The 21,014-nt window shown below is 40.6% G+C and overlaps 1 protein-coding gene across 3 annotated transcripts in view; it reads right to left on the bottom strand.

Annotated features, from left to right (window-relative positions):
• Positions 1–21,014, bottom strand: part of CTNNA1 (catenin alpha 1) — a 281,342-nt gene that overhangs the window by 19,250 nt on the left and 241,078 nt on the right. For all 3 annotated transcript variants that reach the window (XM_074313590.1, XM_074313589.1, XM_074313591.1), the window contains one exon: positions 6,476–6,568. In XM_074313590.1, the coding sequence (XP_074169691.1) occupies positions 6,476–6,568 (93 nt within the window). The remainder of the gene's footprint in view (positions 1–6,475; positions 6,569–21,014) is intronic.

Below are 21,014 nucleotides of genomic sequence, written 5' to 3'. Positions count from 1 at the left end.
CCACAGGACTGAAGTAACAAAAAAATAACTAAACTTTTCTGAGGTGCATTAAAAAAACTTGAATAAATAGAAATGCATTCCATGTTTAAGGGTAGGAAGATTGACCTATTTATTTACAAATTAATCTGGAATAATAAATAGCTGAGAATAGCCCCCAAAAAAAGAAAAATCTTGGGGATAGAGAGTAAGAGTAAGGGAGGGATAGTTAAAATACAATATAAAGCTAAAGTAATCAGAACAGAATAGTCTAAAAACAGACCCTATCCTAGAGCAAAATACAATGTATGATAAAAGTGACATCACTTATCAGTGGGGAATGGTCCATTAAGTTACAGCCTCACTTCATATTTATATTTATGTGCTAAGACTGTGTCTAGATAGATGAGTTAAGTTAAAAATAACAAGGCCAGAAGAATATAATTTATGTATTTACTGAACATAAATAGAAATAGTTTTTATGTCTAGAAAACTCTTCTCTACTTCCAAATAACAATGGGAGGAGTCAATCTATAAATTTGATTACATTACTTCCTCTATTTAAGTATGTACATGATAGATGAAGTGTGTATATAAATGTGTGTGTGTGTGTATTTAGTGATCAGTAAGGAAAACACCAAAATACCAGCAGAAAATGAGGGAAAGACATGGACAGCTTACCTAACGTGAACCACAAACAACTAGGCAACAACTAGGGGGAAAATGTACTCACAAAGAAATGCAAATTAATGTGAGTTAATATTTTTGCTCATTGAATTTGCAAAGACGCACACTAGGCACTTCTACCATAGTGAATGTCAAGTTTTAAAATGTTGCTGTTGCTAAAACCTCCAGCACAATGATGATGGACATTCTTGTTTTGTTTCTGACTGTAGGGGGAGAGTACTCAGCCTTTCACCTTTAAGTACCATGTTTCACCAGGCTGAGGAAATTCTCTTCTATTCCTAGTATGCAAAGTGTTTTATCAGGCCTGGATGTTAGATTTTTTTTTTAAAGGACAGCGCAGCTCACAATGGCCCATATGGGGATCGAACCAGCAACCTTGGTGTTATTAGCACCACGCTTTTATCAACTGAGCTATCCGGCCACTCCCTGGATGTTAGATTTTATCACTTTCTCTGTTTTATTTCTACCATTCTGGCTATCTCTTCTCCGGTGGCCTTTGCTGTCTTATCTTTTTCCACTAATGTTGGAGCTCCTCAGGTTTCGCTTCTTTCTCTCTTTCTATACTCCTCCCACCTATGAACAATTTCATCTAGTTTCATGATTTTGCCCACTAATCCCACATCTCTTTCCTACTCATTCTAGCCCCGAACTCATACCCTACTACATACCTGATAGCTCTACACAGATGTCTCAGATATTTCAAAATAAGCACATCCAAAATAAAACTTACGATTTCCTGTTCCCAGCCACGCTGAATGAGGCCTTTAGCTCTTCTGCCAAACCACTTTTCCCTATCAAAGTAAATGACAACTCCACCCTTCCATCTTCGTAGACGCAAAATCTTGGAATTTCCCTGACTATTTTCTTTCCCTTCCACCTCACACAAAATCCTTCAGTAAACTCTACCTTCAAGATATATCCAGACTCTAATCAGCGCTCACCACTGTCCTCTTGCCTGGATTAGTACCAGAGCCTCTGTTCTAGTTTCCTATCGCTGCTAGAACATATTACCACAAACGTAGTTGTGCTTAGAACACAAATGTATTACCTTACAGTTCTGCAGGCCAAAAATGGTTTGTAAAGATCTAAAATCAAAGTGTCATCAGAACTGTCCATTCTGGGGCTCTAGGGAAGAATCCAGTCCTTGTCCTTTACAACTTCTAGAAGCTGCGCACATTCCTTGGCTTGTGGCCACATCACTCCAACTCCTGTTTCCATGATCTCATCTCTGACTCTGACTCTGGACTCTGACAGCCCTGCCTCCCTAAGGAGGCTTATGATTAAGGCGGGGTCCCACCTGGAAATCTAGGATAATCTAACCAACTACAGGGCTTTAGCTTACCTCTACAAAGTCCCCTTTGTCATGTAAGGTAACATTCATAGGGTTCAGGTATTAGAAAATGCCCCCCTCTTGGGGGGGGGGGGCATTATTCTGCTTACCGCACTTCCTAAGGGGTCCCTGTGCTTCCATCCTTCCTCATAGAAGTCAGAGAGACCTTGTTAAAATCTCAGATCATGTCAATCCTCTACTCAAAACCCTTCAATGGCTTTCCATGTCACTAAAAGCCGTACCGAAAAGGCCCTACACTACCCAAACTCCTGTTACAATTTGACCCCCTTCCTCAAAGCCTCTGCACTTGCGGTTCCTTCTGCCTGGAGTCCTCTCCCCTAAGATACCCCACGGCTTGCTCGGTTATCTCCTCCAGGTCTCTGCTTCTACAGCACTTTCTCAGTGAGGTCTTTCTTGACCATCTCAACTGCACTATTTAACACACACATTTGTGGGATGTAGCTAAAGCACTGCTTTGAGTGAAATTTACAGCATTAAACATTTAACTGTTCATTAGAAAAGAAGATCTCAAATCAAGGATCTAAAGGCTTCTAACTATAGAAGCTAGAAACAGGGCAAATTAAACTCAAAGCAAGCAGAAGGAAGAAAACAGGGTAGCAATTGATGAAATACAAATTCCCAAAGCTCACTCAAGAATAAACAGCTAATCTGAATATCCTGATATCTATTCAAGAATTCACTATTAAAAACCTTCCCATGAAGAAAACTCCAGGCCAGATGGCCTCCTTGATAAATTCTCCCAAACATATAAAAAAGGACCAATACCAATTACACAGACTTTTCAAGAAAACGGAAGAGAAAGAAATACTTTCCATCTTTTATGATATGGAAACCAAACCAAGAAAAGAAAACAAGACTGCTATCAATACGCCAGCCTGACAAGGAGACTGCAGTAGCTCTGGAGGCCTGGGACTTGCAGACCTCTGGGATGGGGGTGAGGGTGGAGGAAAGAGAAAATGGTGAAACTTAGTCAGAAGCATCTCCTTGGAGCCCTTCTGTGAAACTGCTTTGTGAGAAAAGATGAGAGAATATCAGAAGTGAAGAAGTCAGGTGATTCGAAGGCAGATGGTCTTATGATTGTGAAATAATAAATGAGTGAGAACTGAGGCCACAGGCTACCCTGGCCGCTCTGCCTTGGGTGCCCCTGTAAGAGCTGTATATTTTCTCACCACCTGCAGGCCAAGCCTGTCGGGTTCCTACTTATTTGATGCTTGTCAAGCCTGTTAGCCACAAAAATGATCAGTGTTCCCACAAGCACAATGGAAGAAAAAAAACAATATGGAAGATAAATCTAAGGAGGTAGAAGAATGTACAATTTCATAAGTTATTTCTCAATTTAGTGAAAAGTACAAAAAAATGTAGATAAGCAGTGGCTTCAAAAACTCAATTCACCCTTTGTAGATTTCCAAGAAAGGCCATGTTTTAAACCAGGCTATATGAATTATTAAAGTGCCAGATTTGTATTAATGTTAAGTGCACAATGCTCGTACGTGCACAATGAACCAAGAAAAATAAAATATTAAGTGAGATCATCTCCAAAACGCCTTTCTCAAATTTTAAAGACTCAGTTGTCAGAAACATGGCGTGGGCAGGGTTTTGTTTGGTTTTTGCTGTTTTCACCCCCGGCTAGCACCAAATAAATCGAAAAACTGAAGTACGTGAAGCAGCCACCAGGGGCTGAGATGACCTCGGCACATCCACCAGCAAGACGACGTTGGGGACACATGTGGACACAAACGGTCTGTCCCAAATCAGTTTTTTCCTTTCTGCTCAGATGAAGGTGGTCCATTTTCTGACGAACTGAGTGAGAGGGAGCGCAGCCACAAAGGGGAGAGCAGTGCAGGAAAAGAATTGACCTACTACTTCCTCTTGTACCCATGACAACAGCAAATCACCAAAAAATGTGGGGGCTTCCCCCCCACATACAACAAAATAAAACCACTTTCGGGTGACTTCCTCCTCAACTCAACTTTAATAAAAAATATTTGGAGTTAAAGTTGCTTGACTATTAAAAAGTTAGTACTTTAGAATAAAATTTCCCATTTCTAAAAGTTAACGGGTATTGGGCAAACTGGAAAATGAGGAAGAAGAAAACTCTGGAGGCTCCATCTGTCCTCTCCCCTCCAGAAAGGAGCTATAAGGTCTATGAGCCAACTCGAAACTGGAAGTGGAGCCACTGAAAGCAGCCCCCAGGGAAGCTGCACAAGGAGCCGCCCCTTCCCCCGGCACCGAGGCCACGGCTGCCCAAACGCAGCAGCTGGGGTGTGAGGCACAAAAACCAGCCTGGAAAAGCCTAACACGTACTCCCCCCTCGGACAGATGTTGACAGCAGCCTCACAGTAAAGAAACACAGGCTGTAACATAACTGTCCACAAGCTACAGCACATTAACACCACCTTAAACTCCTGGGACAGGAACGAGCTGGCCCAGGTAATTAATTTGCCTGGAGTGTTTACCAAAGAAGCCAGTGAACACCTCAGGGCTAGGACACCCCCTCACCTTCCCGACCCACCTGAGATCACTGTCCACATCAGGACGAAGAGTAAGGAGAGCGCTCCACTCAAATCCCGCTTCCTCAAAGGGTCAGCCCAGCTACCCTGAAGGAGAGGCCCTTTGACCAGGAAGCACATGGGCTAGAGTAGGCCTGATGCAGCTCCCACAAGAGTTTGGTTTACCCTCCTCAAAGAATTTCAAAACTTCAAATCTGTTACCAATCATTTAAAATTGCGACTTGACAAAAATCTGACCTGCTGACTTCTCTTTAAAAATAATGAAAGGACCAAGCAATGATGGAATGGCACATGGTACTGCACGTAATGTCATTACGATGCCTGCAAATGGCTACTGTATTTGCCATGCCTGAACCTGCCCAGCCGTTTGTGAGGAATGATAGGAGTGCACCTAGGTGAGAATAATCACACCTGGAGAAACCCCTTTTTATTCAGGACACATACCAAATACCAAGCGTGGTCTGTCTAAGCTCACACCCCATGAGGTCTGCTCTAAGAGAAATGAAACTACAAAGGAGAAGGAGAAAAGATGCTTTCTGATGGCAAACTCAAACCTGGGCAACATGGCCCCGACACTCGTGATTTCTGCACACTGCTATTTTCATTAGGAGCTACTAGATCCCGCCTACCCCTAGGCTTTAAGATCATTTATATAAATACCCTTGGTAGGTGTGATCAGCGTATGTTACCATCTGTTTCTGTCAGTATGTGAAAGCATTGTCGCTTTTCAACCATTTCAAAACCAAATGGAGAACCAACGACATTAAAAACAAAGTGCTGACAGGGTAAAATGGGAAACTTGAGGAAAGAATGCCAAATCTTTAGAAATCTGCTCCCAGTTTATTTCATACAACTTGGTCATCCATTAACTTTCTGGAGGTGATTCAATCCATTGTGCTTATTTTCTGTACAGCTAGCAATCACTGGCAGATTTCATGACTAGATTAAAGCTGGGAAATGTCCTTCACATAATGTGTATTCACAATTGGCTCATCACACTAATATTTAGATGAAGCAACTCTCATTGGCAAACTAATCCACATGGTTGAGAATGAGAACAAATGCCCTAACTAATTTGTGCACCGTTAGGAGCTCCTATTAGTAATCAGGCTTTACTTTGGTCACCTACCTTGCGTGTCAGAAATAATTTATATGAAAGAGCCAAAGCATCAGTCACCATACATTTTAAAGTTGATCGGAGACATAATGCAGAAACTTCAGTCCTGTGACCTCTACTCTATGACTCCAGTTCCCTTGCTTGATTCCCTTTTATCAGTGGCCACTGCCATCTGGCAGGTCATTTAGAGAAAGGTAACTCTAAACCCTCAGAGTAGGCCCATGAGCATTCTCCACCTGGGAAACGAGAGGCAATTCTTCCACTGGAACAGCATTTACACTGCTAAGGAATTGCTGTCGGGGGCAAGGGCTACCAACCCCACTGAGACGATCAGTTCCCCTCGCAGGAGGCAGGCAGCACTCTGGGCATTAACAAAGCCACCATTCTTCTTCTACGTGCTTCAGAGTCTTTGTAATGCCCCGGACGCTTACCTAGCCTCGTCACCAGTCTTCCAATGTGCCAGGATAAATAAGACCCAAATACTGGGCACGGCGGAGTGGAGTGCAGGCGGCTGACCGTGGTGATTGCAGCACTACCCCGTCTCAAGGAGGGTGTAGACTGAACAGCATGGGCACTGCCCACCCTCCACTTACCAGCAGTGGAGGACACTATGCAGTTTTAATGAAGGGCAAGGGGATAGCAAGTAACATGTGATGCCCTGAGGAAATGTGACTTGAAGTTAAATATAAATTTCTCCAAGTTTCACAGACTCTGGATTAGTGTTTTGTCTTCAAGTGACAAAATTCTAAAAACAAAACTAACAAATAAACCTCATCGCCACCTTAGCCAAAACCCAATTCGGTGGTAACTTAAACATTGCTGTTTGTACTTTACCTGAGGACAGAGGGCTTCGAGCTGACTTGCAGACATTCGCACAAGCTTTACACCTTCTTCATTGTTTGAGATGGAACAGGCCAAGTTGGCGACCTAGAAGAAGCAACACCATAAAAAGATCTTTGGAGATTTTTCTCTGTGATTATAAAGGAAAACAAACATATACCTACCCCATCCCGGACCTTCACAGAACTAATGACAAGATTACCAACGGCATTTTACTTTTCAGAGATTGATTACTTGCTTGTAAGGACAAATTTTTTTAGCTCTATGGTAAGGACATTAGACAGACTCGTAACACAGGTCACACTGTAAGTTGGTGGCAGAACCTTGAAAGATCCCAGGGCCTATAACTCACAGGCTTTCCATGGGCTCTCACCTGCCTGAACAGTCACTTCAGAAAGAGGTTCTCCCGGGGAGGGCAGTAACATGAGAAAAGCTATAGCACCAAGGGCATCAGGAAAGAATTGCTGGTATCTTCAAATAAAAATGTACTTTGCAGCCGTTCTTGAAGGAAGGAAATTGAAATTCTAAGTTGCTCTTCTCATTTGACAGGTGAATGGATGCTTACTTTAAGCTAAGATGGGTTTTATTTGTACACAAAGCTTTTTTTCAAATAGAAAAAAAAAGTAGCATTAAGACAACATCAAGATGGACGCAAGGCCATCCTCGTCAGAAATGGAAAAGAAACGGGGATGATGTCCCATTGTTAAAAGCAAAACTGTCCTTCAACTGGCTTCTCAAAAACACTGACAGCTAGACTCTTTCCTGAACGATGCTGCTTCATTTGAATTAAAACCTTTACCTCCCCATCCAACTGCTTCAATGACACTGCTCACCAAGCCAGAAACAATCTTTCTAAGTTGCGTTCTACTTCCTCTGCCGAAGCTCTGGCTACGCTGAGAACACTGCTCGGTAGTGACCACTCGCTGTGATCACTTACCCATGATTCTAAATGAACAGGCTTGCCAATTCCATTAGCAATGCCACCGACCAACTGACTACACGGTGCCGAGACACATCTTCCCCCAGTTGCAAACTGAGTTATGAATGGTAGCAGCGCAGGCACTGGGATATTGGAGGTACTTTCTGGGACTTCAAACACCAGAGTAAACAAGGGCAGTGGCAACAACCTTTGATTTTCACTCCTCCACCCAAATTAAGCACGTAAAGGAACAGGAAAAATTAATTATGTACTCTTACGGCTGTTGTTTGCTGAGTTACTGTTAGGGGTTATCGGCTTTCTGCAAGACTGCTGACTATCAGAATCCTGCAATGCCTAATCACAAGGAGAAACCAAAGAACAAACGTGCAATTTAAAAATAAAATGTAAGGAAATTGAAAATTAAGTCAGATCTTTAATGTTTAGGGGACTTCAAAGTCACATAAAGAAGTAACATTTACACTCCCTGAAGATTACAATTCTACTTTCTGCTACCAATTGGACCTGAGCCAAGAGGCACTTTTCTCTTCATGATGACAATCTATAGAGCTGATTGTAGATTTCTATTTGTTTAAAAATTGCTGCAAAATATCACCTAAGCTAAATTTTGTAGAACATAAAACTTTAAAAACATTATCCCTCAAGTGTACATTTTATGATGCTATAATGAAGGAGAAAGCTTAAATTAGACGTGTTCATGTGCCTTACAACTCCCCCTGGCTTCACTGCCTTAAGAAGGAATTTTGAAAAACAAATACAAAATGTGAGGGTGATCCTTGAACGAGCAGCTTGGGGCTGACAGAGCTCCCTGGCGATGCGAGCGCTAACACCCTGTACCTCATCCTGCTGCCACCATTCAGGAGGCCAGCCAAACGTTAGGTTCAGGGAGCTCTGGCACTGTGTTTCTGCCTTCCATTCTCTAGTCTCTACCAGCACAGTTTTATTTCAATTTGTATTCTCCCAACTGTATGAATCTGTAAAACCCAGAAAAAAAAAAATACTTCAAGAAGCAAAAGAATGTATAAAGTATTATCTACTACAGATTAGACAGATGAAAGCTGTGTGTGACGAGGCTGAAATGGCTGACTTCTCTAAATCATCTTTCCTGTTTCCTGATACAAACCCTAACAAAACAAAGGTTATGGAAGACTGGTTCTTTATTTTAAAACAGTACTTAAAAGCATCTCCGATGGGCTGTGGAAGCGGTAATGTCCTAAGTGAGCACAGTGCCTGTTTCAGGAAACCGCCCTGCCTGCCCTGGGAGGGGGTAGCAGGCACCTGTCACTGACAGTCTTCTCCAGATGAATGAGCTTCAATTCACCCTCCAGGAACGAGGCTACTCACGTCTAACAGTGACAAATGTGCAAATGCAGCATGTCGACCACGGCTCTCAGAGTGGCTAACCTCATATAATAATGCCAGGCTTGACTACAGTGAAAGCTGTGGGAGAGGGGCGGGGCTTCCTACAGGCCTCCTCGGGGGGCTCTAGCAATCAGAGATGGCAGTTAACACTGAGACTCAAGAAGATTCTGAAGTTTGAGTTACAAACACTCGGAGAACCTAACTTCCAGAAAACCTGGAAGAGTTGACACTTCGTAGAGCAATGGACAGTATCTCTGCTTGTTCTGGGAATAGATTATTATAACATGATAGTATAGATTATGAAAACATAGTTACTTGTATTTTTAACAATTTAAATATCTTTGATTCCTGCTAACGCAAGAGATGGGCTAGGACTGCCATTATGACCACTAGCTTTGAAATCACGAAGGCCTCTTTTGCACTGCTTCTGCCTATCCCACGTAAGTTTGGACCCTGTCAAAGAGCAGAACATGTCAGAAAACTTGCAACTCCCTGATATGACACAGCCCTGGGATTTTGCTAGTTTCAGGAGTAGCCCAGTAACAATCTGTGCTATGGAGGAGACTGTCACAGCCAGGCTGCGTCAGATCAACAAATATGACACCAGAACATAACAGGTAAGACAACTTTTCAGACATTTAGAAAAGCCCCACCTTTACTCCATTCCAGATTTTCTTCACTTAAATAAAATTTACGAAACAAAGTTCTATAGTAGAAAAATATCCCATTATGACTATTTTTCCTCTATCACACATGTGCTGATGACTTTAAATAAAGTTCAAATTTGTTTAAGTCACACACAAATTGTTCCCACTGCCTTTGGTAACTGCTCCTGGTTTTATATATTTAATGAGGCTCTCCATTGCCCCTTACTCTGAAACCTCTGCAGGAAGACAAGATTTCTTTTTGTTCCTGATAATACCGTGTTTCCCAGAAAACAAGACCTAGCCAGACCACCCGCTTGAATGCGTCTTTTGGAGCAAAAATTAATATAAGACCCGGTATATATTATATTATATGTTATATTTTATATAATATTATACTATATTATACCCAGTCTTATATTATATTATATATTATATTTTATATAATATTATATTATATTATACCCAGTCTTATATTAAAATAAGACTGGGTTTATATTAATTTTTGCTCCAAAAGATGCATTACAGTTGATGGTGCAGGTAGGTCTTATTTTCGGGGTAACACAGTAAATGAATGACCTGTTCTCTTAACAAACTATACCTGTTTTATGGGAGTGAAACGAGAGAGGAGAACTGTGACAAGGGGAGCTTGTAAGCCTAAGTGGTGACACCATGGTCTAAGTGGCAGGCCATCAGGCTGAAGCTCAAAACCAACATCACTTGCCATGTGGCCTTGGGTCGAGCTACCACCTGAGTTTTCTTCCTTAAAATGATTGAGTCTGAATTCTCACAAAGTCCAAAATAACAGTAACTCAAGTTTTCCAAACTTGTCATTTATCAAGTGAAAAGTCCCAACTGCATGTCACATACATTTCAAAACCATTCAAGAAATTTCTAACAATTCCTCCCAAGCCCACAGGGGAAAAGATGATGAAACAGAGGTCAGGCCTCCATCTTTCCAATGTCCAGGAAAGGGTACTACCTTATTAGGAGGAACAAGCTATCTCACCAAAAAAGGAAGTATGCATGGGTGATAGAAAAGTACCACACTGTATTTGCATAGTTCTGTAAATTTAGTAAAAAAAAAATAAAAAAATCACTGAATTGTATACTTAAAAACAGGTAAATTTTATGTTATGTAAACTGTACCTCAATAATGCTTTTTATATAAAAAAAAAAAAGCAGGGCTAAGCAGGTAATTAAGGGAAATTATCAGAGGCTAGAAATGAGGAAGCCGAAATTCAGAGAGGTAAGCAAGCACTGAAAATAATGTTCACTTGGGGTGGGGGTCGGGGAATGGGGTGTGTACCACACTGTGTGATCAGAACTTGGGTTTTTAATGGGAAACACCATGACCTTCACCTCAAATCAGAGGCTCTGCTCAGAGCAGGGATAGCCAAAAGGCAACACCCGTAAGGACAGAGTGAATTAAGAAGTTTCCAGGATGAGGAAAATAGTAGGATACTTGCCACTGTAGGTAGGCTCTAAGCATTTACTCAAGGGCGAAAAGAAAATGCCTCTGTTCCCCAAATTGTAACCAAAAGCTGGTCCTCCACAGGAGTTTAAGTGTAGAAATTATGTTATTTACATGGCCCACAAAACGTTTAGGTTTAGGAGGTCATTGTATCCCTAAGCAACTGGCAGAAGCAAATATAAATGGAAATTTTCTCTGATGGAAGATAATCTAATCCCAGGCCTCAAAGACTTCCCATATGCAAAATGCCAGAATGTGAACTCACAATAAAAAGTGCAGGAAGTACACAAGGAAATAAACCACCTTGGGTAAGAGTAAGCAAAAGAACTGAATTATCAGATCCATAAAGACTGCAGATACTCAAATGATCACAAATGGAATATTAAAAAATGCTTCTTATGTTAATAGAAATGAAAGAAAGTATACAACGGATAAGGAAACACAATAAAAAATAAATAGGCAGATTTGAAAAGGATCAAAATAGAACTTCAAGAGAAAAGTGGTAACTTTTACCACTCCTAGAAATTTAAAATAATCTTGATTAAGCACTGCTGTAAAAAGAATTGCTAACCTGTGAAATCAAACTGAAGAAATTATTCAGAAAAACCAAGAAATATTCATGATATGGAAACCATAAAAGAAATTAAGAGACATTCAAGATAGATTCAGAAGGCCTACTATTAAACCGTGAGGAGTTTCAGAAGGAAAGACAGAGAGAACGGAGGAGAGGCAATACTGAAAGAGATAATCTAGAAATTTTTCAGGGCGAATGAAATGTAAATTTTAGATTTGGGGATACAAACTCTAAGCAACATAAACAAAAAGAAATCCATAACCTGACACACTGTAGTGAAGCTTTAGAACAGGGGTGTCCAAACTGTGGCCCACGGGCCAACTGCGGCCCGCAATCCATTTTTAATTGGCCCGCAGCAAATTCCAAAAATATATTTAGTTTACTTAAATAAACTAGGTGAGGTAATACTATTTTACCTCGAGTGAGTGGCCTGGCTGTTTGTGTATTTTACCACATATGGCCCTTGGTGAAAAATGATGAAAAAAGTTTGGACAACCCTGCTTTAGAACAACAAAAACAAGATTTTGAAAACAACCAAAGTAAATACAAATTATCTATAAAGAAAGCACAGTAAGAATGCTGATTTCTCAACATCAACAATGAAAGCCAGAGATAGAGAAATAATATTTTTAAATCACCAGAAGGAGGGGAAAAAATCATCCATCCTAGGACTATACATATACAAAGAAAAAAAAATTTTTTTTGAAAGAATTAGAGCACAAAAAAGACATTAAGGCAAAACTAAAACACCTCAAGAGCATTACTCCAGACAGATCTTCCCTCCCTCCACTATGCTTCAGGAAGAAGGGGAGTAATACCAGAAGGAAGGTTTAATATGCAAGAAGAAATGGGAAGCAATGAAAATATGGTATCAGATCAAATTCATGCAAAGTTGAAAAAATGCATAAAGCAGTATCAATAGTGTCTAACTCCTGGGGCTAAAAATTAAGAGAACCAAAATACTGGATAATATTTAGGTTGCTAATGACTGAAGTTAAAGCATTCTAAGATTCTTTCACTGTCTCAAAGGGAGGAAAAGAACTGACTAATCTGAACCTCTGAGTTCAATATACATGCAAAAAATATCCCAAGTTACTAATAAGTCAGAGGATGTACGATTTCCAAACAAGAAGGGGAAGTGATAGAAGGAGGTAGGAAGACTCCATTCAAAAGAGGAAGGAAAGAAGGAGGGGTAGAGTACAAAATGCAATGATGAAAATGAATCCACATGTCGTTAACAACAATGAATGTGTGTGTACTAAGCCCTCTAATTCATAGGGAAAAAATTCCTGCTAAACTGAATAATAACATATGCTCTTTACAAGATACATTTAAAACATAAAGAAAGAAAGATTGAACATTATTTTTAAGAAGGAGAAAGCTATACTGGGATGATCAGGAGAAAGCACATGCCTCACAGCCCTGTCCTCCCAAAGCCATCACTGCAGTTGTCACTGCGGAGGCTAAGGCCACATGCTGGGGAAGCCACACCCAGGTCAGAGCTGTCTGGGTCTCAACTCAGTGGCAATTGAATGCTATGATCTTGCCATTTTAGAGGGAACTTATAAAGGGGCATGCGGGGGGACACAAAAGAAACCACGTGGAATCTGTCACTACATATTAAAATGTTGAGGACCATATCTATGTAATTATTCATTCATACAAAAGCCCCATGTTAGGATTCTTTTTACCTTTTATTTTTAGGATGGGCTTATTTTCCATGAAAAAAATTGGCATCTTTCCTTCATTCTAAAGATAAGAACTACACTCCTTGCTACCAGGAAGTACAGTGCCAAATCCAAACTGAAGCATGGCAATTATAGTTCCTAATTGTCTATAAGTCTTTTCCTAGATTCTTATTTTCTACATCTACCTGGTTTTATATGTTTCTGTTCAAAATAAGCCACATCAAATCTAATTTTAGGAAGATGCAGGATATAAATATAAGCATCTCTAGCAAGAGGATTACAAACAGTGAATTTACTAAAATAGCATAAATTATTTTAAACAACTTGGCTATTTGATATATTTTAAAAGGCTTTCATTTGTAGATCACTACCCAGATGATACTGTTATCATTTCCATTTATATTGTATCAAATGTATCACTTTTAAACTTCCCTATTTCTACCTACCTGAATAATCTATCAGTAAAGCTAGAAAGGGCACCTGTCTAAACATTAGTTCATCAGCTCTACTGGTAAGGAAGGAGGAAAGTGGCACTCTTCTCTGCAGCAGGGCCAAGATTTGGGCAGAATGCTTCCTTAATCGATTCCTATCAATGCTCCAGGAGAAAAGAATCTTGATGCCCCTTGAGAACAACACTGCCTTCTCTTGACCATCCCAAAATGCTTGTTAGTGGGGGTCAGGTGTTAAAATAGTACATGCACGACATTTTTGTCTCACACAGCCCCACTAGTCCGAATTTACAAATCTTTGAAAATGTGAGAAGACCAAGCTCAATATACTCAGAAAATTCTTCTGGAATTCAAGGTCAACATTCCCCCCAAGAACACCTGAATGCATTCATGCAAACGTCCTATAGTCCTAAAAAGTTGAAGCCTCATTTAATTTGCTATTTGCAAGAATTTCAGCCTACAGTATTATACAAAGGTACTGAGAAAATGCCCAGATGTCACAGGTAGATCATAGAATCGTGTAAGGTCAGTGTTTAATTCAAATGCTCCTTACAGAGCCTTCTTCAAGGCCACTTTACTGTGCATTATCAGCACAACACAGAATAAAAGTTAAAATGCAGATCATTCAATTTGCAGTTAAAACACACATTTCAAGCCAATGAAGCCATACTGTATGAAGTCCTGGCTAATGGGAAATACCAGGGGTGGGGAGGGGGAAGGTGGGGGCAAAAGCAAGTAATGATAACCCAACTCAAAATGCCTACCAGTTACATTTACTTTTGGGTTCTCAATTCACATGGCAATGAATAAGATAGTACTATCTTACTGTAGTAAGTTCCTTATAATATGAGGCCCATTTTAACACAATGTCTGGGGCTGAGGGGAAAGAGATACTAAACGATATATAGTTTTTTATAGGCAAGATTTCATGAAAGGTATTTTCCCTATTTTACTCTCAACTCAAGAAAATGAAAATGGGGCCGGCCCGGTGGCTCAGGCGGTTAGAGCTCCATGTTCCTAACTCCGAAGGCTGCCGGTTTGATTCCCACATGGGCCAGTGCGCTCTCAACCACAAGGTTGCCAGTTCAACTCCTCGAGTCCCGCAAGGGATGGTGGGCTCTGCCCCCTGCAACTAAGATTGAACATGGCACCTTGAGCTGAGCTGCCGCTGAGCTCCCGGATGGCTCAGTTGGTTGGAGTGCGTCCTCTCAACCACAAGGTTGCCGGTTCGACTCCCACAAGGGATGGTGGGCTGTGCCCCCTGCAACTAGCAATAGCAACTGGACCTGGAGCTGAGCTGCACCTTCCACAACTAAGATTGAAAGGACAACAACTTGACTTGGAAAAAAGAAGTCCTGGAAGTACACACTGTTCCCCAATAAAGTCCTGTTCCCCTTCCCCAATAAAGTCTTTAAAAAAAAGAAACTGAAAATGGACTCAGAACAGAGCAATATTAAAAGGGAAAACTGATTGTTCTTTAGCTATTAAGCTGCTCACAGCCAAAGGAGGTGGGCAAAGAATGAAGCAATTAAAAAGGACACATGGGTGTTGCATTATTGACGAAAAGGTTAATATTTCTGACAAAAAAATAAATTTTCACCTCAATACACTTTAAATTGAAGAGCAACAGAAAGAAATCATTAACTTGATACTGGAGAAAGAGTCAATTATAAAGGGTATTATTACCCGTTTCCTGAAGCACAGCCATGCCCTTTTATAAACAGATGAAAACAAAACCCTCAGCGCTGTACTCCACAGCAGAAGAAAATGGTTAAGAGAAGTGTCATCCAGCTCACCAACACTGACCCTCAGCTCCTGCTCCCCTACACTGGCCTTGGGGATACACAACCTCTATGCACCCCTCACATAAACATAAGAAAATGGGCTTCAATACCTTCAATGTGGGGGTGGATGGGAGTGGGTACTGGATTCCACTGACAACTATGGCGTGAGGCAGTTAGAGATCCTAGCCAGCTCAGAAAATAAGAGCAACCTCACAGCAAACACTGTTATTTGCTTTTTCAAGTAAAATCACAAAAGTCATTTATAATAAGGATCCAATAGGCAGCCAGAACTACACAGCCTTCCAAACACTAAGTGTGCACACAGAGGAACTGGAAAAAATTCGCTCTGCTCATAGAACCTTTAGAGTCAGTATGTAGTTTTTATTCTTGAGACTAATCTTGTGTTTCCATAATGTAATACACAAAGAAGACACCATAAAAGGTTTCCATTTCTAAGTGGGTGTTATCCCTAATACTACTCAGAAGCTATTAATACATTTAAAGCAACTTTACATGACACCCCAAATTAAAGCATAACCTTTTAATACTATTCTATCTGGTCTGAGTGGGGAAAGCATTTCTATTAAAGCAATAAATAAGACTTCCAAAAACCAAGTTAGCAAGAGGCAACACATCTGCTTCAATTTTATTTTAGTCACGTGTTAAAATGCTACTTAAATAACAGCTTTTGCTCAGCTTCCATTTCAAATGCTGATAAAATGGATAACTTTTCACATATAATCCCAGCACCACTTATACCACATTATACAAAATATACATACTACATAAATTTTGATTCTCTCTCTCTCTCTCTCTTTCTCTCAGAAAGTAATCTTCATGTGGGTAGGGATATTTTGTTTCATTCACTGATATATACTTAGTGCCCAGAACAGTGACTGGAACATTTTAAGAACTCTATAAATATGTTATACAAATCTATTGCAATTTTTTCTCCCTCAACTACAGAAAGTTTGCTATAGTTTTTATTTATTTTTTTTATTTTTTATTGGGGAACAGTGTGTTTTTCCAGGACCCATCAGCTCCAAGTCTAGTCGTTGTTTTCAATCTAGTTGTGGAGGCCACAGCTCACTGGCCCATGTGGGAACCGAACCGGCGATCTTGGTGTTATGAGCACCACGCTCTAACTAACTGAGCCAACCAGCCGCCCAGAAAGTTTGCTATAGGTTTTTGAAAGCTTTGTTCAAACAAAAGAAATTACTGCTCAAATCGATGTCACCTAATTTTAAAGTCTTCAAAATGTTCCTATCTCTACATCTCTAAAGATTTTACAATTCATCCCCTCATGTACACATTAAACAGAATGGTGCTCTTTTGTATACACATTATAAATACTTCAGACAAAGACAAAGCTCACTAACAATGATGTTCAGTCATGACGTAGAGCTTCACCCAAGGCCTCAGACCACTGAATCCGAACCTTTAGAGACAGTGGCCCAGGAACCAGAATGCCGAGCACCTATGTGACTAACGTTTATTACCTTTGGAACCAGTAGATTCATTCATCTAATAGTTATTGGGCACATATGTTCCAGGCACCATTCTAGGTGCATGTTCTCAAATAACTTACATTCTACTGGCGTATAGGGTAGGGAAGAGAAAATAAGAAAATGAAAAATAAAAACAATAATGACAGATAATGAAAAGTGTTATGAGGGATATAATAGCAATGACAGGATGAAAAAATGGTACAGGGTGGGATGGAGGGGATGAGGGATCCAGGAAAGCTTCTCTGTAGAGGTAACATTAGGGCAGAGCATTCCAGGAAGAGGGCCTAGGGTGCAGAAGACATGAGGTGGTGACATGTATGGAGATGGCCAAAGAGAAAGAAGTAGTCACGCAAGGAGGGGTAGAAGGTAATGGAGACGCAGGACAAGAGGCAGTTGGAAAGGCAGGCAGGATACTGTATGGACCGTGGTTAAGAATCTGGATTTTAGGACTTTTATCCCAAGTGTGCCTAGAAGCCATTGATGGGGAGAGGAAGGGAGGGTAATATTAATGGGTCCTGAAGCAAAGAAATGGCATGATATGATTTAAAGAAATCGTGTTGGCTGCTTTGAGAAAAAAAAAGACTGGAGAAACACCTGAGTGCAAGCCAAAGAATCCGTTAGGAGGCTGCTGCAGAAGCCCAGTGAGAGATAATAGCTTGGACTAGGGAGGCGACTACGGAAATGAAGTAGAAAGATATGGGGACTTGAGAATTAAATATGGAACATGAAGAATAAGTAGGGGAAAAGAAGAATCAAAAATGACTCCCAGGTTTTTGGCTTGAGCAACTAGGTGGACAATGGCAAATAAAAAGGTACAAGGATGTTTATCAGACCACTATATGTAGAAGACTAAAACAACCTAAATAACCTACATACCTAATGGTAGGGGACTGGTTAAATACACGGACTAGTAAGCAATCAGCTTAAATGCCGTAAATGAGTACTACATAACACAATGAAGTGAGCACAGTATTATAAGCAGGGGGAAATATATTACATCATAACACATTATGATATCATTTGTCTCAAAACAAATCAGTGTGATATCAATTTTGTGTATTGTTAAAAAACCAACCCACATACAGATAAAAAAAGTGTGAATCCACTCCAGAATGTTACTTCTTTTTCTTTGTGATGTTATTTTCCAAATTTTCTAAATTGAATTTGTATTTCTTTTAGTTTTTTCTAAGAGCTCTATTTTTAAATGGTAGTGTCCCCAAACTGCACCTAATCCAAATTGCCACTTTTATCTTTTCTCCCCGGGCACCGTGTTGCTCAGGGATGCTTTCAGAGGCTCTTGTAACACCTCTAATAAAGGAACTGGGTAAGTGAGCCTAGCAGTGTTGCCACACAGCAACCCTGGGCAAACTGGCTGGTGAGTGTGTGTGCGTCTGCCTCCAACTGAAGCAAGCACGCGGCCTGCCCAGATGGTTCTGGGAAGAAGGCTGCTTCAAGGCAGCGCTGAAGAGCACTTTTTTTTTTAACACCCAATAAATCAGACTATACACTTTAGGAATCAGACGTGAGAGGAGGTCATCTAACTTGAAGGTGCAGCTATCTGATGTACACAGCAGCATCAGGTGTTCTCGGGGAAAATTGAAAAAAAAAAAAGAAGAAGAAATTACTGAACAGCACATTAATAGAACCTGCTCTGGGAAGCAGATAGGCAGCTGAAGTCTACAAAGAAGCTGCTAGAATACCACACAGAAATAGCATGTGGAAACTATGTTTTATACAGTTACCCTTATTTTAAAGGGGTAATCATAGAAGATATTGAAAAAGACACGAGAGGAATAGTGTAGACAAGTTTTATCTACATAACACAGAGAGCAAGATAAAAATAAAGGGATTCTTAACTGGCTGAATGGCAAACTACATACAAAAAATTGTTCAATCAAGAGAATGATTTCTAGTAGCAAGCTGAAAGGTTCAATCCTATGTCTTGTCTAAGATTTTAAAAACATCAGATTGGATAAAGAAGAAAAAGTACACTTATTTTTAAAAAAAGGAGGAGGAAATAAATGAATGAATGAATGACACAAGTTTGCAGGGGGCAGTCTATTAAGAGCAATGCCAGCAACAATCCTGACAGGACAGAACAACAGACTGAATCTAAGAACTTTATACTGAGTGAATGTCAAAACCACAGAGAGCGCCAAACTACCAACTGCACCTGCACAGACAAGAAAGGAACAGACAGAACCGAGCAGCAGGACCTCAGGAGGAAAACCCTGTGAGCTCAGTGGGACTCACAGAATGAGACCATTGCCCCAAAGGCTACACCATATCCTGGGATACGCTAGTCAGAGCCTCCTTCCAGTAGGATGGAGGCCTCGCCTGCTCTATCTCCATCCGCCTGCCCCGGAGCAGGTGCTCAGTAAGGGCTGGTGTTTGAGTCGCTGGAGTTCAGAGATAAGACAGGATGAGGAGAACCTCTGAAAGGCCTGAGGAAATCATCTAGGCCAGCATTTTCCAAAAGAAATACAATGAGAGCCACATAAGAATTTTTAAAATTTTGGGTAGCCACATTTTTAAAAGGTGCAATTAGCAAAAATATTTTATTTAATCCCAAGATACTACATAGTTCAACAATTAACATAAAAAGGTTAATGAGAATTTTACATTCTTTCTCCGTATCTCGTCTTCAAAATGAGATGTGTATTTTACTCTTATAGCTCTTCTCAATTCACATGTGTGTAGCAGTAAGAAGATGGACTGGGATAGTTCCAGAAAAGGAGACTGTGGCTCCCCTTTCCTCAGCCACAGATTCCAACAGAGCTGCCTGGAGAAGGAGGGAGCTTCCCACTACAGGAGGAGTCCAAGGAGAGATAAGCGACAATACAAGGATGTTACACAGAAGGGGTTCACACACCAGAGTGAAATCTACGATTCTAGGAGAGAAAGAACTACTCACTGTCATGTGAAGAGATGGACTCAATTCCCTGGAAAGGACAGAAAACCTGGCTTCCAAAGGGGAGAACCCGCAGGGAAAAGGAAAACTCAAACAATTCAACGACCAGCAGGTAAGAGAAGTGCTAAGTCACTGGGTAAATGGTCAAAATTGGATCTGCACAAAGCTGCAAAAAACAAACATGCCCTGTCTTACCTCTTCCCAGGAGTGTTTATGGCTGCAGAGCAAGCTACCTGAAAGCCAGCATTCCACATACTTTTGAGATGGGGAGGTATTAAATAATAAAGAATCTCTGGTCTTTGACCTTGATTCCTAGAACTTCTAAATTCTTGAGATTTCAGTAGTGACAGGAGGAGGGTCTTTGTTATTCATCATTGGCTCTGATAATTGATGCTAGTAAGGTCCTCCATATATTATGAATAACAGAGGATGGGGACAGGCCACCAAGCCAACTAAGTGATTAGAGGACTGGGATCCTAAAGAGAGACCAAGCTTCAGGGAAGGAAGGGAGACTGGAGATTGAGTTCAATTAAATCATGATTCTATCAATCACACCCACATAATGAAACTCCAATAAAAACTCTAGACCCTGAAACTTAGTGGAGCTTCCTGATTGGTGAATCATCAATGTGCTGGGAGGGTGACATACTCTGATTCCATGGGGAGCGGGCAGGAAACTCCATCTTTGAGACTGTTAAAGAGAAAACCACAGGCCCAAAATGCTGTCACTCATGCTAAAAGCCCACGATACCAAACCTAGATTTAGTTGTAGTTTCAACCTCTCCCAGAAACATAATCTTAACCAACCAATCTGGAATTTTCTGTCCAGTATCAATGAGATAATCTGCCAAGTGGGCCCTCTCCATACCCACCCATCTCCCTACCTTCCCCATATACACACACACAGAAAGAAATGGCAACCTGCCAGTTCTCTTCTATCCCCAAACAATCCTTTCTCTTCTTTTGTTAATAGCTCCCCTGCACCATGCTTTCGTCCTATAAAAACCTTCCATGTGTACAACCCCTGGAGAGCCCTTCTAGTTGCTAGTTGAGATGATGCCCAACTCATGAATGGCATAATAAAGCCAATTAAGTCTTCACATTTACTTAGTTGAATTTTGTTTTAAACAAGACCTTTCTACACTTCACCCTATGTGTCTCTTCATTTGGCTGGTCCTAATTTTTACCTTTTACAATAAAAT

Source organism: Rhinolophus sinicus, linkage group LG10 (genome assembly GCF_036562045.2).
Source record: "Rhinolophus sinicus isolate RSC01 linkage group LG10, ASM3656204v1, whole genome shotgun sequence".
Lineage (NCBI taxonomy): Eukaryota > Metazoa > Chordata > Mammalia > Chiroptera > Rhinolophidae > Rhinolophus > Rhinolophus sinicus.
This window is presented reverse-complemented; position numbering and strand designations above follow the sequence as displayed.